The sequence below is a fragment of the Sturnus vulgaris genome, chromosome 29 (genome assembly GCF_052056855.1).
Source record: "Sturnus vulgaris isolate bStuVul1 chromosome 29, bStuVul1.hap1, whole genome shotgun sequence".
Classification (NCBI taxonomy): domain Eukaryota; kingdom Metazoa; phylum Chordata; class Aves; order Passeriformes; family Sturnidae; genus Sturnus; species Sturnus vulgaris.
The window spans coordinates 4,493,573-4,510,943 of NC_142271.1; the positions used below are offsets into that span (position 1 = coordinate 4,493,573).

At 53.4% G+C, this 17,371-nt stretch overlaps 2 protein-coding genes across 4 annotated transcripts in view; both read right to left on the reverse strand.

Annotated features, from left to right (window-relative positions):
- Positions 1 to 1,183: 1,183 nt before the first annotated feature.
- Positions 1,184 to 8,492, reverse strand: PPP1R15B (protein phosphatase 1 regulatory subunit 15B). Of its 3 annotated transcripts, XM_088180432.1 has the most exons (3): positions 6,952 to 8,492; positions 5,517 to 5,634; positions 3,035 to 3,074 (listed from the first exon to the last, which is right to left on the reverse strand). In XM_088180432.1, the coding sequence occupies exons 1-2, from the start codon at positions 8,302 to 8,304 to the stop codon at positions 5,557 to 5,559; spliced, it is 1,431 nt and encodes a 476-aa protein (XP_088036558.1). In that variant the 5' UTR covers positions 8,305 to 8,492; the 3' UTR covers positions 3,035 to 3,074; positions 5,517 to 5,556. The 3 variants fall into 3 exon arrangements, with proteins under 3 accessions (XP_014728063.2, XP_088036558.1, XP_088036559.1); XM_014872577.2 differs by lacking the exon at positions 5,517 to 5,634 and having other exon boundaries at positions 1,184 to 3,074; positions 6,952 to 8,486; XM_088180433.1 differs by lacking the exons at positions 3,035 to 3,074; positions 5,517 to 5,634 and adding an exon at positions 5,645 to 5,891.
- A 545-nt stretch (positions 8,493 to 9,037) lies between these two features.
- PIK3C2B (phosphatidylinositol-4-phosphate 3-kinase catalytic subunit type 2 beta) overlaps positions 9,038 to 17,371 on the reverse strand; it is a 31,716-nt gene continuing 23,382 nt past the window's right edge. Inside the window, 21 exon segments of the mRNA XM_088180421.1 lie at positions 9,038 to 9,743; positions 9,825 to 9,953; positions 10,039 to 10,145; positions 10,242 to 10,323; positions 10,497 to 10,614; positions 10,697 to 10,821; positions 10,896 to 11,097; positions 11,181 to 11,290; positions 11,381 to 11,537; positions 12,102 to 12,271; positions 12,367 to 12,503; positions 12,684 to 12,813; positions 13,373 to 13,465; positions 13,557 to 13,664; positions 14,049 to 14,229; positions 14,388 to 14,482; positions 14,577 to 14,670; positions 14,756 to 14,944; positions 15,978 to 16,120; positions 16,201 to 16,312; positions 16,928 to 17,095. Coding sequence (XP_088036547.1) covers positions 9,555 to 9,743; positions 9,825 to 9,953; positions 10,039 to 10,145; positions 10,242 to 10,323; positions 10,497 to 10,614; positions 10,697 to 10,821; positions 10,896 to 11,097; positions 11,181 to 11,290; positions 11,381 to 11,537; positions 12,102 to 12,271; positions 12,367 to 12,503; positions 12,684 to 12,813; positions 13,373 to 13,465; positions 13,557 to 13,664; positions 14,049 to 14,229; positions 14,388 to 14,482; positions 14,577 to 14,670; positions 14,756 to 14,944; positions 15,978 to 16,120; positions 16,201 to 16,312; positions 16,928 to 17,095 — 2,839 coding nt within the window. The 3' untranslated portion in view covers positions 9,038 to 9,554.

Sequence of the window (17,371 nt, forward strand, 5' to 3'; positions counted from 1 at the left end):
GGAATTTCTTCCCAGAGATTCCCAGGGAATGTCCAACACTGCCAAAGGGAAGTGGCAGCAGGATTTTAGGATTAAATCCCCCAAAAAAAAATCCTTCATCCCATTCATTCCTTGGGAATCCCTGGAAAAAAAAATCCAGTTTGTTCATCCAGGCACCTTCACCCTTAATTTTGGGATAATTTTGGGATCATTCCCCAATAATTTCAGCTTCCCCCTGGATGGAATTCCCTTCTTTAAAACCCAAGGAATGACAAATTCATTCTCACCACCCAGAAATCCTCGGATTTTGCAGTTTTTTTTTTTTTTCCCCCAAAATTTATCTTGCAAATCTCTTTTATTACAACACATGGATTAGTCCTGAAGAGTTTCTTATGTACAGAAATAGATTTTTTTTTTTTTTTTTTTTTTTTTTTTTTTCTTTTTTTTTAGGTAGAAAAAAACCCAACAAAGAAGCAACAAATCAAGGAAAAGAAAAAAAAAAAAATCCATAGAAAGCCAAATCCAAACTTTTCCCCGAAAATGATACAAAAATAAAAATCTTGAGGATCACAGTTTTGATTTAAATCCCTCCCACGGATTTGAAGGAATTTCAGAGGGAAAAGGGGAACTCTGGGATGGGTTTGGTGTTAATTCCATTTTTTTTTTTTTTTTTTTTGCTGGAAAAAAAAAAGGAGGTTGGAGAAGGGGGAAAAGCTCATCCAAGCAGTGGGAATAAAAATCTCATTTTTCTCAAGTTTTTACCCTTTTGCAAACACATTTCTGGTTTTTTTTTTTTTGTTTTTAAATCCCATTTTTCCAAGCAGCTGTGGATTCCCCAAGGTTCTCCAGAGCACCAAGAAATCCGAGTTGTCCATTAAAAAAAAAAAAAAAAAATAAAAAAAACCCCCAAAAAACTGAAGCACCAACATTCCCAAAAATCCCAAGGATTGGGAGATCCATGGGAAAACCAACTGGGAAATCCATGGAAAAATGAGTGTAGTGTGATTTCCTTGGAATTGTCATAAATCCACACATTTTTCCTCTTAAAATTCCACTTTTTTCTTTTTTTTTTTTCTGTTGTGTTTCCCTACCCCTGAAAATAAAAAGCAGATCCAATGTGAGCAAAATCCTCCAAAAATTCCAAGTGGGTTTTTCAGGATTTGAGGGTGTGATGTAAATTTGTAATTTTTTTTTTTTTTGAGGGGGAAAAAAAAAATCCAATTTTTTGGGATGGGAAAGAGCTGGAATTTGAATTAAAACAGTTCCTGATTTAATTAATCCCCTCAATTTCTTAATTGCACCACAAAAAAAAAAAAAAAAAAAAAAAAGGGGGGATTTTTCAACTCAAAGAAGCCACTTCCTGCAATAAAAATAAAGGATAAATCCAATAAAAATAAAGGATAAATCCAATAAAAATCCTGGGATTTTCAAGTCAGGATAAAGCAGGAATAAATAATTTTCTTCCAAATTAAAACCTGAAGGAATTATGGGTAAGTTTAAAGCACTTTTAAGTTGTTTTTTTTTTTTTCTCTTCTACAAAATGGAAATTACTGTGACCAGCTGAACAAATAATTGATTTATTGACCCAACTTTGTGCAAACATTGGAATTTTTTCCATTTTTATTCCCTGCTTGGAAAATTCCCACACCAACCTCCAGCTCCAAACCCCTTTTTTTTTTCCCCCCCTACAAGGTTTTTAATTAAAAGGATTTAATGGTTTTTAAATTAAGAACATAAATAAAGATTTTTGTCCTCTCACTGAAATGTTTTTGGTGACCCCAGTGCAGACACAAAGAGTTAATACTGATTTTTGGGGAAGAAAAATCAGGAATTTTTTTGCTTTTAAATTTCCTTAAATCCCAAGATAATTTCCTTAAATCCAAGAAAATTATCAGGATAGGCAGATTGGATATTAAAAAAAAAAAAAATCACTTTTTAAAAGCAGATTTAACAGCAAAGATTAATTAAATAATTAAGGAATTTTCCTCCCTAAATTCAAGCATCATCCACAGTTTTAATTATTAATCAGGATGAGGAATTTCCTTGCCTAAAAAAAAAACCCAAGGAATTTATTGGACAAGCAGCCAAAATCCTCTGGAATAATCTTGGAAAAGAGAATTATTTAAATTATTCAAACCTCAAAAAGCTCCAGAAGCACTCAAATATTGGATTATTCCGTGCAAAAAAACCCCAAAAAACCAAAAAAAAACCCCTAAAAAATGAGGGGAAATCCCATAAAATGAAGGGATTTTTAAAAATAAGGATTTTGGAAAAACCCCCCAAAAAAAAAGAAAATAAAAAAATCCCACACCAGCAAAATCCCTCAGGGAAATTTCAAATCAAAACTGCAATTCCAGGGAATGAACCCCCATAAATATTTCCTTCAAAATAGGTTTAAGCTTTGTAATTTTTTTTTTTTTTGTTATTTTTGTGGTTTTTTTTTTTTTTCTCTCCAAAGTGCAAAAATCCAACAGAACAGTCCCCACTTTCCCAAGGTATGGCAGGAAAAAACATTTTAAAAAAAATTTTTTTTTTTTTTTTTTTGGGTGGGGTGGAACGGATTGAACTCCTCCCAAAATCAACCCTGGCTTTTGTTAAGTGCTAATTAACAGGAATGCAATTAAGAACCACCTTTTTTTTTTTTTTGGGGGGGGGGAAGGAGCTACAAAAGTAACAAAATAAAAAAAATTTAGAGTTGAACTGTGAGAGGAGGAGAAAAAAAAAACAACAAAAAAACAGAAAGGAGGAAGGAGGGGCGGAAAAAAAAATAAATTATTTTCCCTCCGATATTTCACCGCGCGCAGCTGCCACTTGTGATTTTTTTTTTTTTTTTTTTTCCAAAAAAAAAAGGTGCCAGAGAGGTGAAATTTTGCTGGAAGGTTCTAGAAGGGCTCGGTGCTTTGGGGATGGGAGCCGTGGATGCTCTGGAACACTCGCAGCCTGTGCTCTGGCCTCAGGCAGTAGCCGATGGCTTCCTCGGTGTCCCGGATCCTCCTGTGGAATCTGCAGCCATCCCGGGCCAGCTCTTCCCAAGGTCCTTTCCTGTCCTCCTCGCTGCTGATGTAATATTCGGTCACCTGATCCAGGAATGTCACCTGGATGAGACAGGGGAGGGGAAATAGAAATTAAAAAATTAAAATAAAAAGAAAAAGAAAGAGGAAGGAATTGGTGTCGGGAGCGGCCCGGGGTAAGGGTGGAGCTGGGAGGGTTTGGGGTTTGTTCACAGGGTGGGGATGGGGTTTTGGGATGGGATTCCTGGCTGGAATGGGATTTTGGGATGGAGTCACAATTAGGATGGGATTTTGGGATGAGATTCCCAGCTGGGATGGGGTTTTGGGATGGGATTCCTGGCTGGGATGGGATTTTGGGATGAATTCCTGGCTGGGATGGGATTTGGGGATGAATTCCTGGCTGGGATTGTTTTTTGGGATGGGATTCCCAACTGGGATGGGATTTTGGGATGGATTCTCCTGGCTGGGATGGGATTTTGGGATGAATTCCTGGCTGGAGTAGGATTTTGGGATGAATTCCTGTCTGGGATTGTTTTTTGGGATGGATTTTCCTGGCTGGGATGGGATTTTGGGATGAATTCCTGGCTAGGATGGGATTTTGGGATGGAGTCACAATTGGGATGGGATTTTGGGATGAATTCTCCTGGCTGGGATTTTGGGATGAATTCCTGGCTGGGATGAGATTTTGGGATGAATTCCTGGTTGGGATGAGATTTTGGGATGAATTCCTGGCTGGGATGAGATTTTGGGATGAATTCCCAAGGAGGTGTGGGGGGGATCCATACCTGGGAGTGGGCAAGAGTGGATAAAATGGGTAAAAATGGAGAAAAAAAAATGGATTAAAAGGGGTAAAACATGGATAAGAAAGGGTAAGACACGGATTAAAATGGATTAAAATGGATTAAAATGGATAAAATGCACCTGGGATAGTGGGAGGGTCCCTGCCCATGGGATTGGATGATCCCTTCAAACCAAACCAGTCTGGAATTCCAGAATTCCATCAGCTGCTCCCTAATCCTGCCCAAAATATTTCACCTTCAGCTGTAAAACCACCCAGGGCTGGCCCAAAACACTCCAGAGTTACTCCAGGTTGGGAATGTGCTCTGGGAAAAGGGCTGGGATTGTGGGGATTGCTGAGGGGTACATAACAAACCCCCAAAAAAGAAAAATAAAAGTGAAAAATGAAGGGAGAAAGGAGAGAAAGAAAAAGAAGAAAAAGAAGAAAAAGAAGAAAAAGAAGAAAAAGAAGAAAAAGAAGAAAAAGAAGAAAAAGAAGAAAAAGAAGAAAAAGAAGAAAAAGAAGAAAAAGAAGAAAAAGAAGAAAAAGAAGAAAAAGAAGAAAAAGAAGAAAAAGAAGAAAAAGAAGAAAAAGAAGAAAGAAGAAGAAAGAAGAAGAAAGAAGAAGAAAGAAGAAGAAAGAAGAAGAAAGAAGAAGAAAGAAGAAGAAAGAAGAAGAAAGAAGAGAGAAAAAAATAAAAAGAAAAATAAAAACGGGAAAATAAAAAGCGAGAAAAATTAAAAAAACGAAAACAAGAAAAAATAAATAAGAAAAATAAAAAAGAATAGAAAAAAAAGAAAATAAATAAAAAAATAATAATAAAAAACCAAAACAAGCAGCAAGGTTTTGATGAGTCAAGAGCCCCGTGAGTCACCACGGGCACAGATAAGGAAAGAACACTCAACCCTACGTGACTGGACTGGAATTCCAGGGGGTGGAGCTCAGCAAGGAAATTAAAAATAATCCAAAAATATCCACACAAAAACTGTCACAAGCCCTCCTGGAATTGCAGGGGGGGGGGGGGGGGGGTGGAGTTCACACGAGGAAATTAAAAATATCCACACGAAAACTGTCACTTTTAACACGTATTAAACTGTTTTTGAGTAAAGAAAGGAATTTATAGGCTCAGGATCTCTGCACTTGGCAGCGTTTAAATTCGGATTATAGCGAGGATTTAAGTCTGAGTTAAACTCAGTTTATTTTAGGCTCCTGCTGGAATATTTGTGCTTTTACATTCAGCTCTAAAAAGGCACAAAGTGAAATGCCAGCACCTCGAAAATCAGGATTGATTCCTCAAAACAGACACTGGCATTCCAAAAAAAAAAACCAAAAAAAAAAAACCAAAAAACCCAGGAAAATCTGGAATTCCAGCAGGGTTTTTTTTTTTTTTTTTTTTTTTTTTACATCCCATTCCATAAAGGACATCTCCCACTATCCCAAGCTAGGATGAAGAATCTCCCAGGAATTCTCTGATCCCAAAAAAAAAAAAAAAAAACCAAAAAAAATCCGTGGGAGCAGGGCCAGCAGGTGCCACGTGCCCTCCCCTGAGCCCGAAGTGTGAAGGAATATTTCAATTTTTTTTCTCGATTTACGAGCAGGAATTTTTTTTTTTTTTTTTTTTTTTTTTTTTGGTAGGATTCCAAAGGGGAACGGGCTTTGAGCTGGCTGAAGGATCCCAAAAATTCCTGGAATTTCTCAGGAATGTCCCCTCGTTGCTTTTAGGAGCTGTTACATCAGCCCATCCCCACCTTGCAGGGTTTTTACATCATTCGGTGCCAACCCCGGGGGTCACAATTCCCGAGGTTCTGACGTCATTTGGGATATTGCAGCCAGCTCATCCCAAATTTCACCACGGCTCGACAGCACCTGGACCAAAAAAAAAAAAAAAAAAAAAAATCCCGGCTGGAACCACAGCCCTGGAACTTAGGAGTGCTTTAAATTAATTATCAATTGAAACGAATGGAGAAAAGTGTTGTAAAAAATAAAAGAAATTATAAAGATTTTTTTTTTTTTTTTTTTTTTTTGCTGTTTGCATGGCTCGTTCCACAGCTGGATTGCCCAGGGATTTGGTGCCCAGGTCATTCCACCACATCCAGATGTTTTGAGGTGTCCACCTTGAACATCTGCAGCACCAAAAAATGCAGAATAAATTCCCGTTCATCTGCATCCCAGCACATGGATTATTATTATTATAATATTATATAATATTAATTAAATTTAAAAAAAAATCTAATTACTCTGCCTGTTCGGGCTCAAAAGTCCAGTTTTTGATTACATCACTTCTATAAATAACTATTCTATAAATAGAACTATGCTATATAAAAAACTATCCTATATAAAAAACTCTTCTATATAAAAAACTATTCTATATAAAAAACTCTTCTATATAAAAACCTCTTCTATATAAAAAACTCTTCTATATAAAAAACTCTTCTATATAAAAAACTCTTCTATATAAAAAACCCTTCTATATAAAAAACCCTTCTATATAAAAAACCCTTCTATATAAAAAACCCTTCTATATAAAAACTATATTATTATATCCTATAATATATATACCATATAGGATATATTTGATATACTTATGATAGAAATATTATATTTATAAATAGTATAGTGCTAATAATAATATGTTAATGTTATGTAAATATGTTAATGATACTATTCAATAATATCTTAAACGGAAATGGGAATATTGGGATAATTTATATGGGAACTTCAGTTTACTTCAGAACACTCAACAAGTCCACTAAAAAAAAAATCCTAAAAAATTCTTTCGGTTAGAAAATAATTTCTTTTTAACAGAAATTGACGCTCCCAGCTCTGGAGTTTCCCAGGGTGAAAACAAACAAAAACCAAAAATAAGTTACACCCCCAACCCTGGAATTTCTCTGACGTCGAAACCACATGAGAAACAGAAAAGAAATTTCAACTCAAAAACGGAAGCAGAACTTGGGAGTGTCCAGGAGGAATCGCCAAGCCCGGCTCTCTCGGAGATTCTCAAAATTTCCCATCACGTGCCAAGGATGAGGCGCAGCATTCCAGAGAAATTCCCGGCACGGACGGGAAACACGGAACGCTGACCTCACCCCCCACTTGACACAGCGCGAAGTTTTTTTTTTTAAATTTAAACAATCCCCGAACCACCAAAACACGGCTAAAAAAATATCCTTGTGCCCGTACCTTTTTCCGCTTGGAAGTGGCGGTTGTGTCCCCGCGGTTGTGTTTTTCCAGCTGGGCCCTGCACACGCCGAGGTGCTCGGGGCTGACAGGGCTCGGCCTCTCTGTTCTTTTTTTCTCCGCTGTCTGAAAGGCCGCCGTGAAATTCAAAGGGTTATAGGGATCGTCCGAGCTACAGAACGAGTTCCAGAGTTTTAAGTTTTCCCCCTCATCCCCGCTGTTGTCGCAGTCCCACTCGTCCTCCTCGGAACTGGGAGAGGCCTCGGAGGACTCTGCCCATGAGCCTTCCTCCTCCTCCTCCTCCTCCATGTCCGACATTCCCTTTCCCGGCTCGCTGGGAGCCGTCTGGATGGTGGCTGTGAAGTTCTGAGGGTTGTAGGGATCCAAGCTGTAGAAGGAATTCCACAGATGGAGCCTCTCCCCGTCCTGGCTGCCGGCGTCCGAGTCCGAGGGCAGCTCTTCGCTGTCAAACCCGTCATCACCTTCATCATCACCATCATCATCATCCCAGTCTTCCTCATCCTCACTCTCCTCCCCACTGGATACTCCCCCGATGATATAATCGATTAATTTATTCGCGCACGCGGGTCTGGCCGAAATTGGGAAGCTTTGCTCGGTTTCCGAGTCCTCACCTTCCTCTTCGGCCAAGGCTTCCCTTTCCTCAGCCGCATCCCGGAGCGTCTCGGGCTCCCCGGGGACACCTCCGGGCTGTGTCCCCGAATCCTCGGGCAGCTCCAAATCCCCAGCATTGCCGATTTCTCGGCGGCCATCCCCGTGCTGCTGCTGCTGCTCCTCCTCCAGGCTGTGGTAGCCGTGGTCAGGGTCGGGCACGGGCAGACGCCCAGGCTGGAGGAACGCCAGGCGCTTGCTGCGCAAGAACTCAACCTCGGGCAAGCCCTCGGCTCGCAGGGGCTGCGGAAAGTGGCTCCTGCCCTGCTCCAAGCCCAGCACGTACCAGTAATCCACGGGAAGGGTCCCCATGCTGCCCCGCACCGGCCCGGCTCCCCACAGCCCCGCCGGCGGCTCGGGGCCGCTCTCCGGCCGCTTCTCCGGGGCTTCCTCCTCGGTCCAGTCCAGCGAGGTGTCCGCCTTGGGCAGCAGCACCAGCGGCAGCGGTGCCTTGGCGGGGCACAGCGCGGAGCTCAGCGCGGCGCCGGGCAGCAGCCGCTGCAGGAGGGCGGGCAGCGGCGACAGCAGCTGCGACACCACGCGCAGCAAGGAGAAGGGCGGGCTCGCCTGCGACGAGCCGCCGGCGGGGGCCGCGCTGGGCCCCGCCAGTTTCGGCCAGGCCGCGGCCAGGCCCAGCCGGGCCCATCCCAAGCCGTGGCCGGCGCGTTCGCGACCGCTGTGCTCCATGAAGCCGTTCAGCGCCGCCTGCGGTGCGGAGGGGAGTGTGGAGCGGCGCTCCGTGGCCGTGCGGTGAGTCTGAAGGCTCGGGATGCGGCGGGCAGCTCCAGCTCGCGTTTCGAATCCATCCTGAAGCAGCTTCAGCACAAAATGGCGGCGCCGCCGCCGCAGCTCCTTTCACCCCCAAGAGGGGAGGGGCGGGGGCGGCACCCACTCTGCCCCGCCCACTTCGCGTCAACACCTCCCATTGGGCGGTGTCGGTGAGGCCACGCCCCTTTCCCCGTGGCCACGCCCCGCGGGGAATTGCATCAGCCGGGCGCGCGCCGCGCGGCAGCGCCCCCTGGCGGCCCGGCGGGAGTGGGGGGGGGGGGAAGCCCGAACCCACCCGGGGTTGGTCACGGGACATTTTGGGGACCCTCTGGGGACACTTTGGGGACAGCGGTGGGTGAGGGGCGCACTGGGAGAGGAGCTGGAGGATGTTGGGGGTTGAGGGAGGCAGAGCCCAGACCCCCAGGGCTCGGCATTCTGGAGGGTGTGGCAGGCAGAGGTGCAGAAGTGCGGGCAGATGTGTGCCCAGATGTGCGCCCAGATGTGCAGGCAGAGGGGCAGATGTGCCGCCCCGTGTGCCTTTCATCCCCTTTTTTGATCCCATTCCCGTGCTCCAGGCAGGAGGCTCCCAAGGCAGGAGATTCCCAATTCCCCCACCCGTGAGAAATATCCCCACACTCCAACTGCCACCAGATGCAATATTTAAAACTTTTAATATAAAGGTTAAAGTTAATTATTCTCGATCCTGAGAAACATTTCGTCCGTTTACGGAGCTGTCGCTGTAAACAAAGCACCACAGGCACCAAGCCCGCACCCGGGGCCGGGTGACAGGCGGGGAGGACACAGATGTCCCCAGGGCATGGGGACACCAAGGGTGGCACGGGGCGGGCACCTCGCCACGCCGCTCTCCTTTGGGAGCGAATTCCCTGCCGTGGGAATTGCCCGGTTCCTGGGGTGGGGAGAGGGGTTCCACACACCCCAAAAAAAACCCCCCACCATGTGCCACCTTCCCTTTCCCCTCCGCCCCGGTGCTCACGCTACTCGTTATTAAAAAAAATTAAAATACGCATATCCCGAAGGAAGAAATAACCCCCGAACCGCCCCACGCCCCTCCCTCCCCGCGTTGCTCCCTTGACACAAGGTAAACTTAAAAAAGAAGCCACCTGGGCAGCGCCCTTTTGGGGACACACCCGGGGGTCCCCAGGGGGCACTCAGAGGGTGCCGTGGCCACGAGATCCCAGGGCGAACCAGCCCATCTTCTCCTGGGCCAGGTCCAGGTCACGGAGGCGAATTCCCACCTCCCCCAGCAGGATGTTCTCCCAAAATCCTTCCTCGCTCAGCACGCTCAGCCGCAGCTCCCGCTGCTCCAGGTCCCCCCGGGGGATCCCGTCGTACACCAGCTGCGGGGACACAAAGGGGACAAACCCCCTCAGCCACTGCCACCCGTGGGGACGCCCCAAATGCATCCCAGGCCCGCCTACCATCTCGTTGTAGGTGGGGTTGCAGGTTTTTCGGGCCACTTTGGTTTTCCTCTTGGTGGTTTTTTGGGGGTCGGGCAGCAGGTAGGTTTTGACGTAGGGGTCGGGGTCGTTGCCGTCCTGCAGGGGTGGCTGTGGGGGCGAGTGGGGACACGAGGTGAGCACAGGGAGGGGACAGCGCCACCCCACCCTGGTCCCATGGGTGCCCCGGTCCTACCAGCCCTCGGATGTGCATCACCATGATGAAGAGCTTGTTGTTCTTGTAGGAGATGGAGAGTTTCACCTCCCCGCCGACCTTGCCCAGGGATCGAGCCCACGTGGCGTCTGGAGAGGGGGACAGGAAGGATGGGACACCCCTAATGTCACCCCCCCTAAAATCGCCCCCCAAAATCACCCCCCCCAAAATCATCCCTTCCCCACCTGCTGGCTTCGGGCTCGGGTTGGTTCCGGCCGCCTTCTCATCCCGGGGCAGGGGGTGGAAGAAGGTGTAGATGAGGTCACACTGCAGGGCCAGGAGGCGACATTAGTGGTGACAGCGGTGACAACATCCCCGCCACTCCAAACCAGGGTACGCTCCCATGCTGCGTTGTCCCCAAGCACTCCCCCCCCCCCCCCCCCCCCCACCTCGCTGGTGGCCCTGGCGCTGTCCCCACCTCCCTGCAGCCGTGTCCCCACCTCTGCCACCTCGGGGGCGGCGTGGATCAGGTGCCAGATGTAGCCATTGAGCTCCTCCTTGCGCCGCTCGGCCACCGCCTCGCCCCGCGAGCGCCCGATGACAAACCTGCTGGGGAAGCTGCGGGGACAGACACTCATGGGGGGGCGTCCCAGGGGGGTTTTGGGGAGTCCCTGAAGGTCCAGAGGGGTTTCGGGGCTACCTGGGCAGCAGCGAGGAGGGGAAGAGGAGGCGCAGTTTGTTGTGCAGCTCCTGGAACTCCTCGAAGGTGCGCTGCACGAAGGTCACATCGCCCGGGTTGTCCCTCTGCACCTTCACCACGTAGGTCTGCAGAGAGGAGGGGCCGTGACCCGGGGTGGCCTGAACCCAGCCCGGGGCTGTCCCCAGCTGTCCCCACTCACGTAGCCCTTGCTGGGGTTGAAGACCCGCTCGTGGCGGCACAGGAAGACGTCGCGGATCCGGCCGGACGTTTTGAGGGTGTGCGTGCGGGGCGCGAAGGACAGCGAGGGCCGCGCCTCCGAGCCCGTGAACTTCATCTGCGCCAGGTTGTGGATGAAGAAGTTGAGCTTGGTGGCCACGCTGCCCAGGCTGGACTCGATCAACCTGTAAGGAGGCCACCGTGTGCTCAGTGCCACCATCCGAGGGACGCTCCGGGCGCTGCGGTGTCACCCACCCGTGTCCCCGACCTGGTGAAGTAGGTGGTGGCATCGGCATCGGAGTCCTGCGGCCTCAGCGCGTCGTAGACGTACTTGAGGTCCTCCAGGTCGGAGAGCTCGGGGATGCCACAGGACAGCATCTGGCAGGAATGAGGACAGGGGTGAGGACAGGGGACAGAGGGATCCCCGTGCCATGCTGAGGGTTATTTGGTGGCCCCCCGGGCTCTCACCAGCCCCAGCAGGTTGAGGAAGAGGTGGGTGTGCTTGCGGATCAGGTTGTAGGCCTGGCAGCACAGGTCCACGAAGTCGTGGAAGCGGCTGGAGGGTTTGTCCCCACCGTTGATGACGTACGCCATGTCCGAGGTGAAGACAAACGGCGCCCGGTCCCTGCCAGGGGACAGGAGGGACAGAGTGAGCAGGGATGGGGGGCGGGATGAGGAGAGGGAGAGGTCACTGATCACCAGGACAGGGAGAGGGAGAGGTCACTGATCACCAGGATGAGGAGAGGGAGAGGTCACTGGTCACCAGGACGGGGAGAGGGAGAGGTCACTGATCACCAGGATGAGGAGAGGGAGAGGTCACTGATCACCAGGATGAGAAGGTGAGGTCACTGGTCACCAGGACATGGAGAGGGAGAGGTCACTGGTCACCAAGACAGGGAGAGGTCACTGATCACCAGGATGAGGAGAGGGAGAGTCACTGGTCACCAGGACACGGAGAAAAGGAAGTCACCCACCACCAGGACAAGGAGAGGGAAAGGTCACCCACTTCCAGGACAAGGAGAGGGAAAGGTCACTGATCACCAGGACAAGGAGAAGGGGAGGTCACTGTGGCCACCACTGGGATGACAGGGAGACGTCACCCACCACCAGGACAAGGAGAGGGAAAGGTCACCCACCACCAGGACAAGCACAGGGAGCTTCCCCCCGAGATTCCAGGGGCTTCTCTCACCTCTTGATGTTGCCGAACATCTGGGCGTGGCCCAGGAACCTGCCAAAATCGATGTGGAACATGTGGCCCGTGGTCTTGAGCATGATGTTGTCGTTGTGCCTGTCACAGATGCCCAGCACGTAGGTGGCCACGCAGCAGCCGGCGCAGGAGTAGATGAAATTCTCCACGGCCTGCGAGGAAGGAGAGAAGGACAAGGAGAAAGGATGAGAAGCAAGGGGGTGGATCCTGGAATGGGGGGCAGGAGGAGCAGTGGGTTCTTCCTCACCTTCTCGTACTCGTCCTCCTTGGGGTTGTGTTTCTGCAGCCAGTCTGCCAGCGGCCGGTCCTTGAAGGAGCCGGTGACGCCGTGCTCCACCTGGATCTTCCTCAGGGTCTCGGCGTTGGGGATCATCTCCACCATGCCTGGCAGGTGGGACAGCGCGGTGAGACCCTTCCAACCCCAAAAAACCACGACCTCAACCCCTTTGTCACCAAGCCAACCGCTCCCCACCCTGTGTGACAGGGATGGGCTGGTGGGATCAGACCCCAGGATGTCCCACCCGGAGCCTGGTGACCCCTGGGGACCCCCAAACTCGGGCTCACCTCGCCCACGGCCGGTGGAGAAGCAGCGGAAGATGACCATGCGCATGTCCAGCCCCTCCTGCACCCAGATCTTGTTCATGATGCGGATCATCTGCAGCGTCAGCATGTCCTGCCGCAGGTCATCGCCACACTGCCGGGACAAGAGCCAGCAGGGCCATCAGGGCCAGGGGAGAACCACCGGGGCCAGGGCAAGAGCCATCAGAGCCAGGGAGGACCCATCAGAGCCAGGGAGGAGCCACCAGAGCCATCAGAGCCAGGGAGGACCCATCAGAGCCAGGGAGGAGCCACCAGGGCCATCAGAGCCAGGGGAGAACAACCAGGGCCACCAAAGCCAGAGAAGAACCACCAGAGACACCAGAGGCAGAGGAGAACCACCAGAGCCAGGGAAAAGCCACCAGAGCCAGGGAGGGGCCACCAGAGCCAGGGAGGGCCCACCAGAGCCAGGAAGGAGCCATCAGAGCCAGGCAAGAACCACCAGAACCATCAGAGCCAGGGAAGAGCCACCAGAGCCAAGGAGGAGCCATCAGAGCCAAGGAGCCAGGGGAGAACCCCCAGGGCCTCAGAGCCACCAGGGCCAGGCAGGAGCCACCAGAGGCACCAGAGGCAGGAGGAGCCCTCAGAACCCAGAGCAGGGGCAGTCTCAGAGGGCTGTGCCAGGATCTGGGCATTCCCAAAGGCGCCGGGCTCACCTTGAAGATGACGCGGATGTTCTCCCCGAGAGGATCCACGTTCTGGAAGGAGAGCTTCAGCGGGACGGCATTGGAGTTGAAGTAGGAGCAGTCCTGGCAGGGGAAGGAGGGAGGGGCAGCTGGGTCAGGGGCGAGCTGGGAGGGGGCAGAGGAGCCCCCCGAGCCCCCCAGGCCGGGTACTCACCCGGGGCACGATGCCCTTGACCAGCAGGCTGGGGCTGAGCGGCAGCCGGCACGAGCCGTGGGCCTTGAAGAACTGAGCCACGTCCTCCAGCCCCTCCCGCAGGATCCCCTGTGGGGTGGGATAATGGGATGGGATGGGATGGGATGGGATGGGATGGGATGGGATGGGATGGGATGGGATGGGATGGGATGGGATGGGATGGGCAAGGAACAGGGTGACCATGGGATAGAGAGGGATGTGCATGGGAAAGGATTAGCATGGAACACAGTGAGCAAAACGCAGTGTGGACACGGGAAAGGGTAGGAATGTGATGGGACGAGGTGGGAATGGGATTGGAGAGGTGAGTGTGGGACTGGCACCCAGCACCCCTGCACCCCTCCCAGCACCCCAGCACCCCACCCAGCACCCCTGCACCCCTCCCAGCACCCCAGCACCCCACCCAGCACCCCTCCCAGCACCCCCTGCACCCCTCCCAGCACCCCCAGCACCCACCTGGCGGGCGGATGGGGCGGCGTCCCGGACCTGCTGTGCCAGCCGGGCCAGCGTGCTGACCAGCAGGCACTGCCGGTCGAATTCCTCACGCAGCCCCTTCCCGCAGCAGCACAGCAGCGCTGCCAGCAGGTACTGGTACCGGATACTGAACTGCGAGTCCTTGAGGCCATCCTTCAGCAGCCTGCTGGGGACACGCGGGGTCAGGCCAGCCTCGGGGTGTCACTCGGTTTGGGGACACGCGGGGTCAGGCCAGCCTCGGGGTGTCACTCGGTTTGGGGACACGCGGGGTCAGGTCGGGCCCAGGGTGTCCCCAGCACTCCCAGAGCCCCCCAGACCCACCAGAAGAAGTAGTGGGTGACCTTCAGGTCACAGATGGCTCTCTTCATGAGGAAGCGCACCAGGGGACTGTCCAGGTAGCACTCGTACTTCAGGGCCTGCACAGGGGACAGTGGCACAGGGCACAGTGTCACAGGGGCACGGTGGCACCACAGGGCACCCCCTGTGGCACATCCCGGGGCCACCACACACCTGGACCAGCTGGGGCAGGTAATCCAGCAGCTCCGTGTCCGAGATGGAATCGATCCACTGCACGGCCGTCCTCCTCACCTCCTGGTCAGGGAACCTGCAGCCAGGACACGGCCATGGGGTGACAGTGTCACCACCACACGGCACAGGGGTGTCCCCACGGCCCATCACGGGTGGCTTACGTGGCGTGCAGCAGCCCCAGGGCGTCCTGGTGGCTCATGGAGCTCCAGTGGCTGAGCAGGGCGTAGATGTCGGGCAGGCAGCCCCAGTCCCAGCTGGGGGCACTGGCCAGCAGCATGGGCAGGGCGCCGGGGGACTCGTGGCAGTGGCAGCGCTTCTCCCACAGCCGCTGCCGGTCCGCGTCCGTCAGCCTGCGGGGACACGGCGACACGGGGACAGCGTCAGGGACAGGGGCAGGGTGGCGGTGGGAGGGTGAGGAGGTGGCAGCCCTGTGACCCCAAATCATGCTGGAGCTCAGGGAGATGCCATCCCCGTGTCCCCATCACACACAGAAGGTCAGGACGTGCCATCCTGTGTCCCCACCACATGTTGGAGCTCAGGGAGGTGGCATTGCTGTGTCCCCAAAACACGTGGAAGGTCAGGGAGGTGGCATCCCTGTGACCCCAAAACACGTGGATGGTCAGGGAGGTGACATTCCTGTGCCTCACTGTGCATGGAGAGAAGAGGGGTGGCAGGACGGGGAGGTGGCATCTCTGTGTCCCCATCACACATGGCAGTTCAGGGAGGTGGCACTCCTGTGCCCCACTGTGCATGGATTAAATGGGGTTGTCAGGATTGGGAAGTGGCATTCCTGTGACCCCAAAACACACGGATGGGATGGGGCTGGAAGGTCGGGGAGGTGACATTCCTGTGTCCCACTGTGCATGGAGAGAAGGGGGGGTGGCAGGACAGGGAGGTGGCATCCCTGTGACCCCAAAACACACTGGCAGGATTGGGTGTGTGGCCCCTCTGCCCCCACCTTTTATTGGAACCCAAATAAATCCCCTGAGCCCTCCCCGCACCCCCGCCTGGCCCTGCCCCTGGAAAGGAGGGGCTGAGGGACAGCAGGACCCAAAGCCCCGTGCCCAGGGTGGTCTGGGCTGTCCCTGGCTGTCCCCCTGCCCAGGGACCCCCGAGCCAGCCCCGCTGGCCGAGCACCCCCACACTCTGCTCAGCTGCTGACACCCGATCCCCCCGGACCATGCCAGGCTGTCCCCTGTCAGCTGTCCCCAAGGAGAGGGACAACAGCGAGGGCAGAGCACCCAGAACCGCCCAGCTCCAGAAAACTCCGACTCCTCATCCCTGGAGGGAGGCTCAGCCCCTCAGACACCGCCTGTGTCCCCATGGGGGGATGTCACCGCTGTCCCCCCCCAGCAGGGCAATGCCACCGCCGGGTTTATTTACCAATAAAGGGATTTTTTCTGCATGGCCTCCCGCAGCTGGCGCTGGTCCTCCTCCCCCAGGCTGCCGAACTCGTACCTGGGGCTGCTCTCGGCCGCGGGCGGGTTGGTGAACTTCACCTCGAAGGCCGAGGTGGGGAAATCGATCTGGGGCAGAGGCAGAGGGTGAGGGGATGCCCACGTGGGGCTCTGGGGGGGATCTGTGCCCCTGCAGTGCCCGGCTGTACCTGCAGGATGACGCTGTCGGGCTGGTTGAAGTTTGGGGCGCTCGACCTGGCCCTGGAGTTGTCCTGAGTCGCCGGCCACAAGCCCAGGAGCTTCCGCCCGCAGGTCAGGACCCTGGGGGGGACACAAAGGGTGGCACTGGGGGGGCCGCTCTGCTGGGGCACGAGGGTGGCACCGCTGCTGGTGCTGAGCTGAGGCACTGGGGACATCATGGCACTGGGGACACCGAGATTCTGGGGGCCCCATGGCACTGGGGACACCGAGATTCTGGGGACACTGAGGTTCTGGAGACCCTCCTGTCCTCCCCAGGGATGCCAGCCCAGCCCCTCCCTGTGCCCAAGGTTCTGGGGAGCCCACAACACTGGGGACACCAAGGTTCTGGGCACCCCAAGGCACTGGGGACCCTCCTGTGACCCCCAGAGATGCCAGCCCAGCCCCTCCCTGTGTCCAAGATCCTGGGGACCCCACGACACTGGGGACACCGAAGTTCTGGGGACACTGAAGTTCTGGGCACCCCACGGCCCTGGGGACCCTCCTGTGCCCCCCAGAGATGCCAGCCCAGTCCCTTCCTGTACCCAGGGTTCTGGGGACCCCATGGCACTGGGGACACCGAGGTTCTGGGGACACTGAAGTTCTGGGCACCCCACGGCCCTGGGGACCCTCCTGTGCCCCCCAGAGATGCCAGCCCAGCCCCTCGCCGTGCCCAGGGTGCTGGCACACCCCACGTACTGCCTGAAGTTGAAGAGGGGGGTGGTGACCCAGCCCAGGGCCTCGGGGACCCGGCGTTGCTTGTTGGTGTCAGAGGAGCTGCCCGGGGGTGGCACGGGCACGGCAAAGAGGGTGACACTGAGCAGGGTCTCCCTGGGCAGCCGGTTCACCTGGACTGGGAAGCAGATCCTGCAGGAGAGAGGCTGGGAATGGGCTCGGGGTGGTGGGGATGGGCTCGGGGTGATGGGGATGGGCTCGGGGTGATGGCGACAGGTTTAGGGTGCCAGGGGGAATGGGTGCAGGGTGATGGGGATGGGTTCAGGGTAATGGGGATGAGCTTGGCATGGCAGGGATGGGCTCAGGATAATGGGGTTGGGCTCAGGGTGATGGGGACAGGCTCAGGGATGAGCTCAGGGTGCCAGGAACAGGCTCAGGGTGCCAGGGATAGGCTCAGGGTGCCAGGGA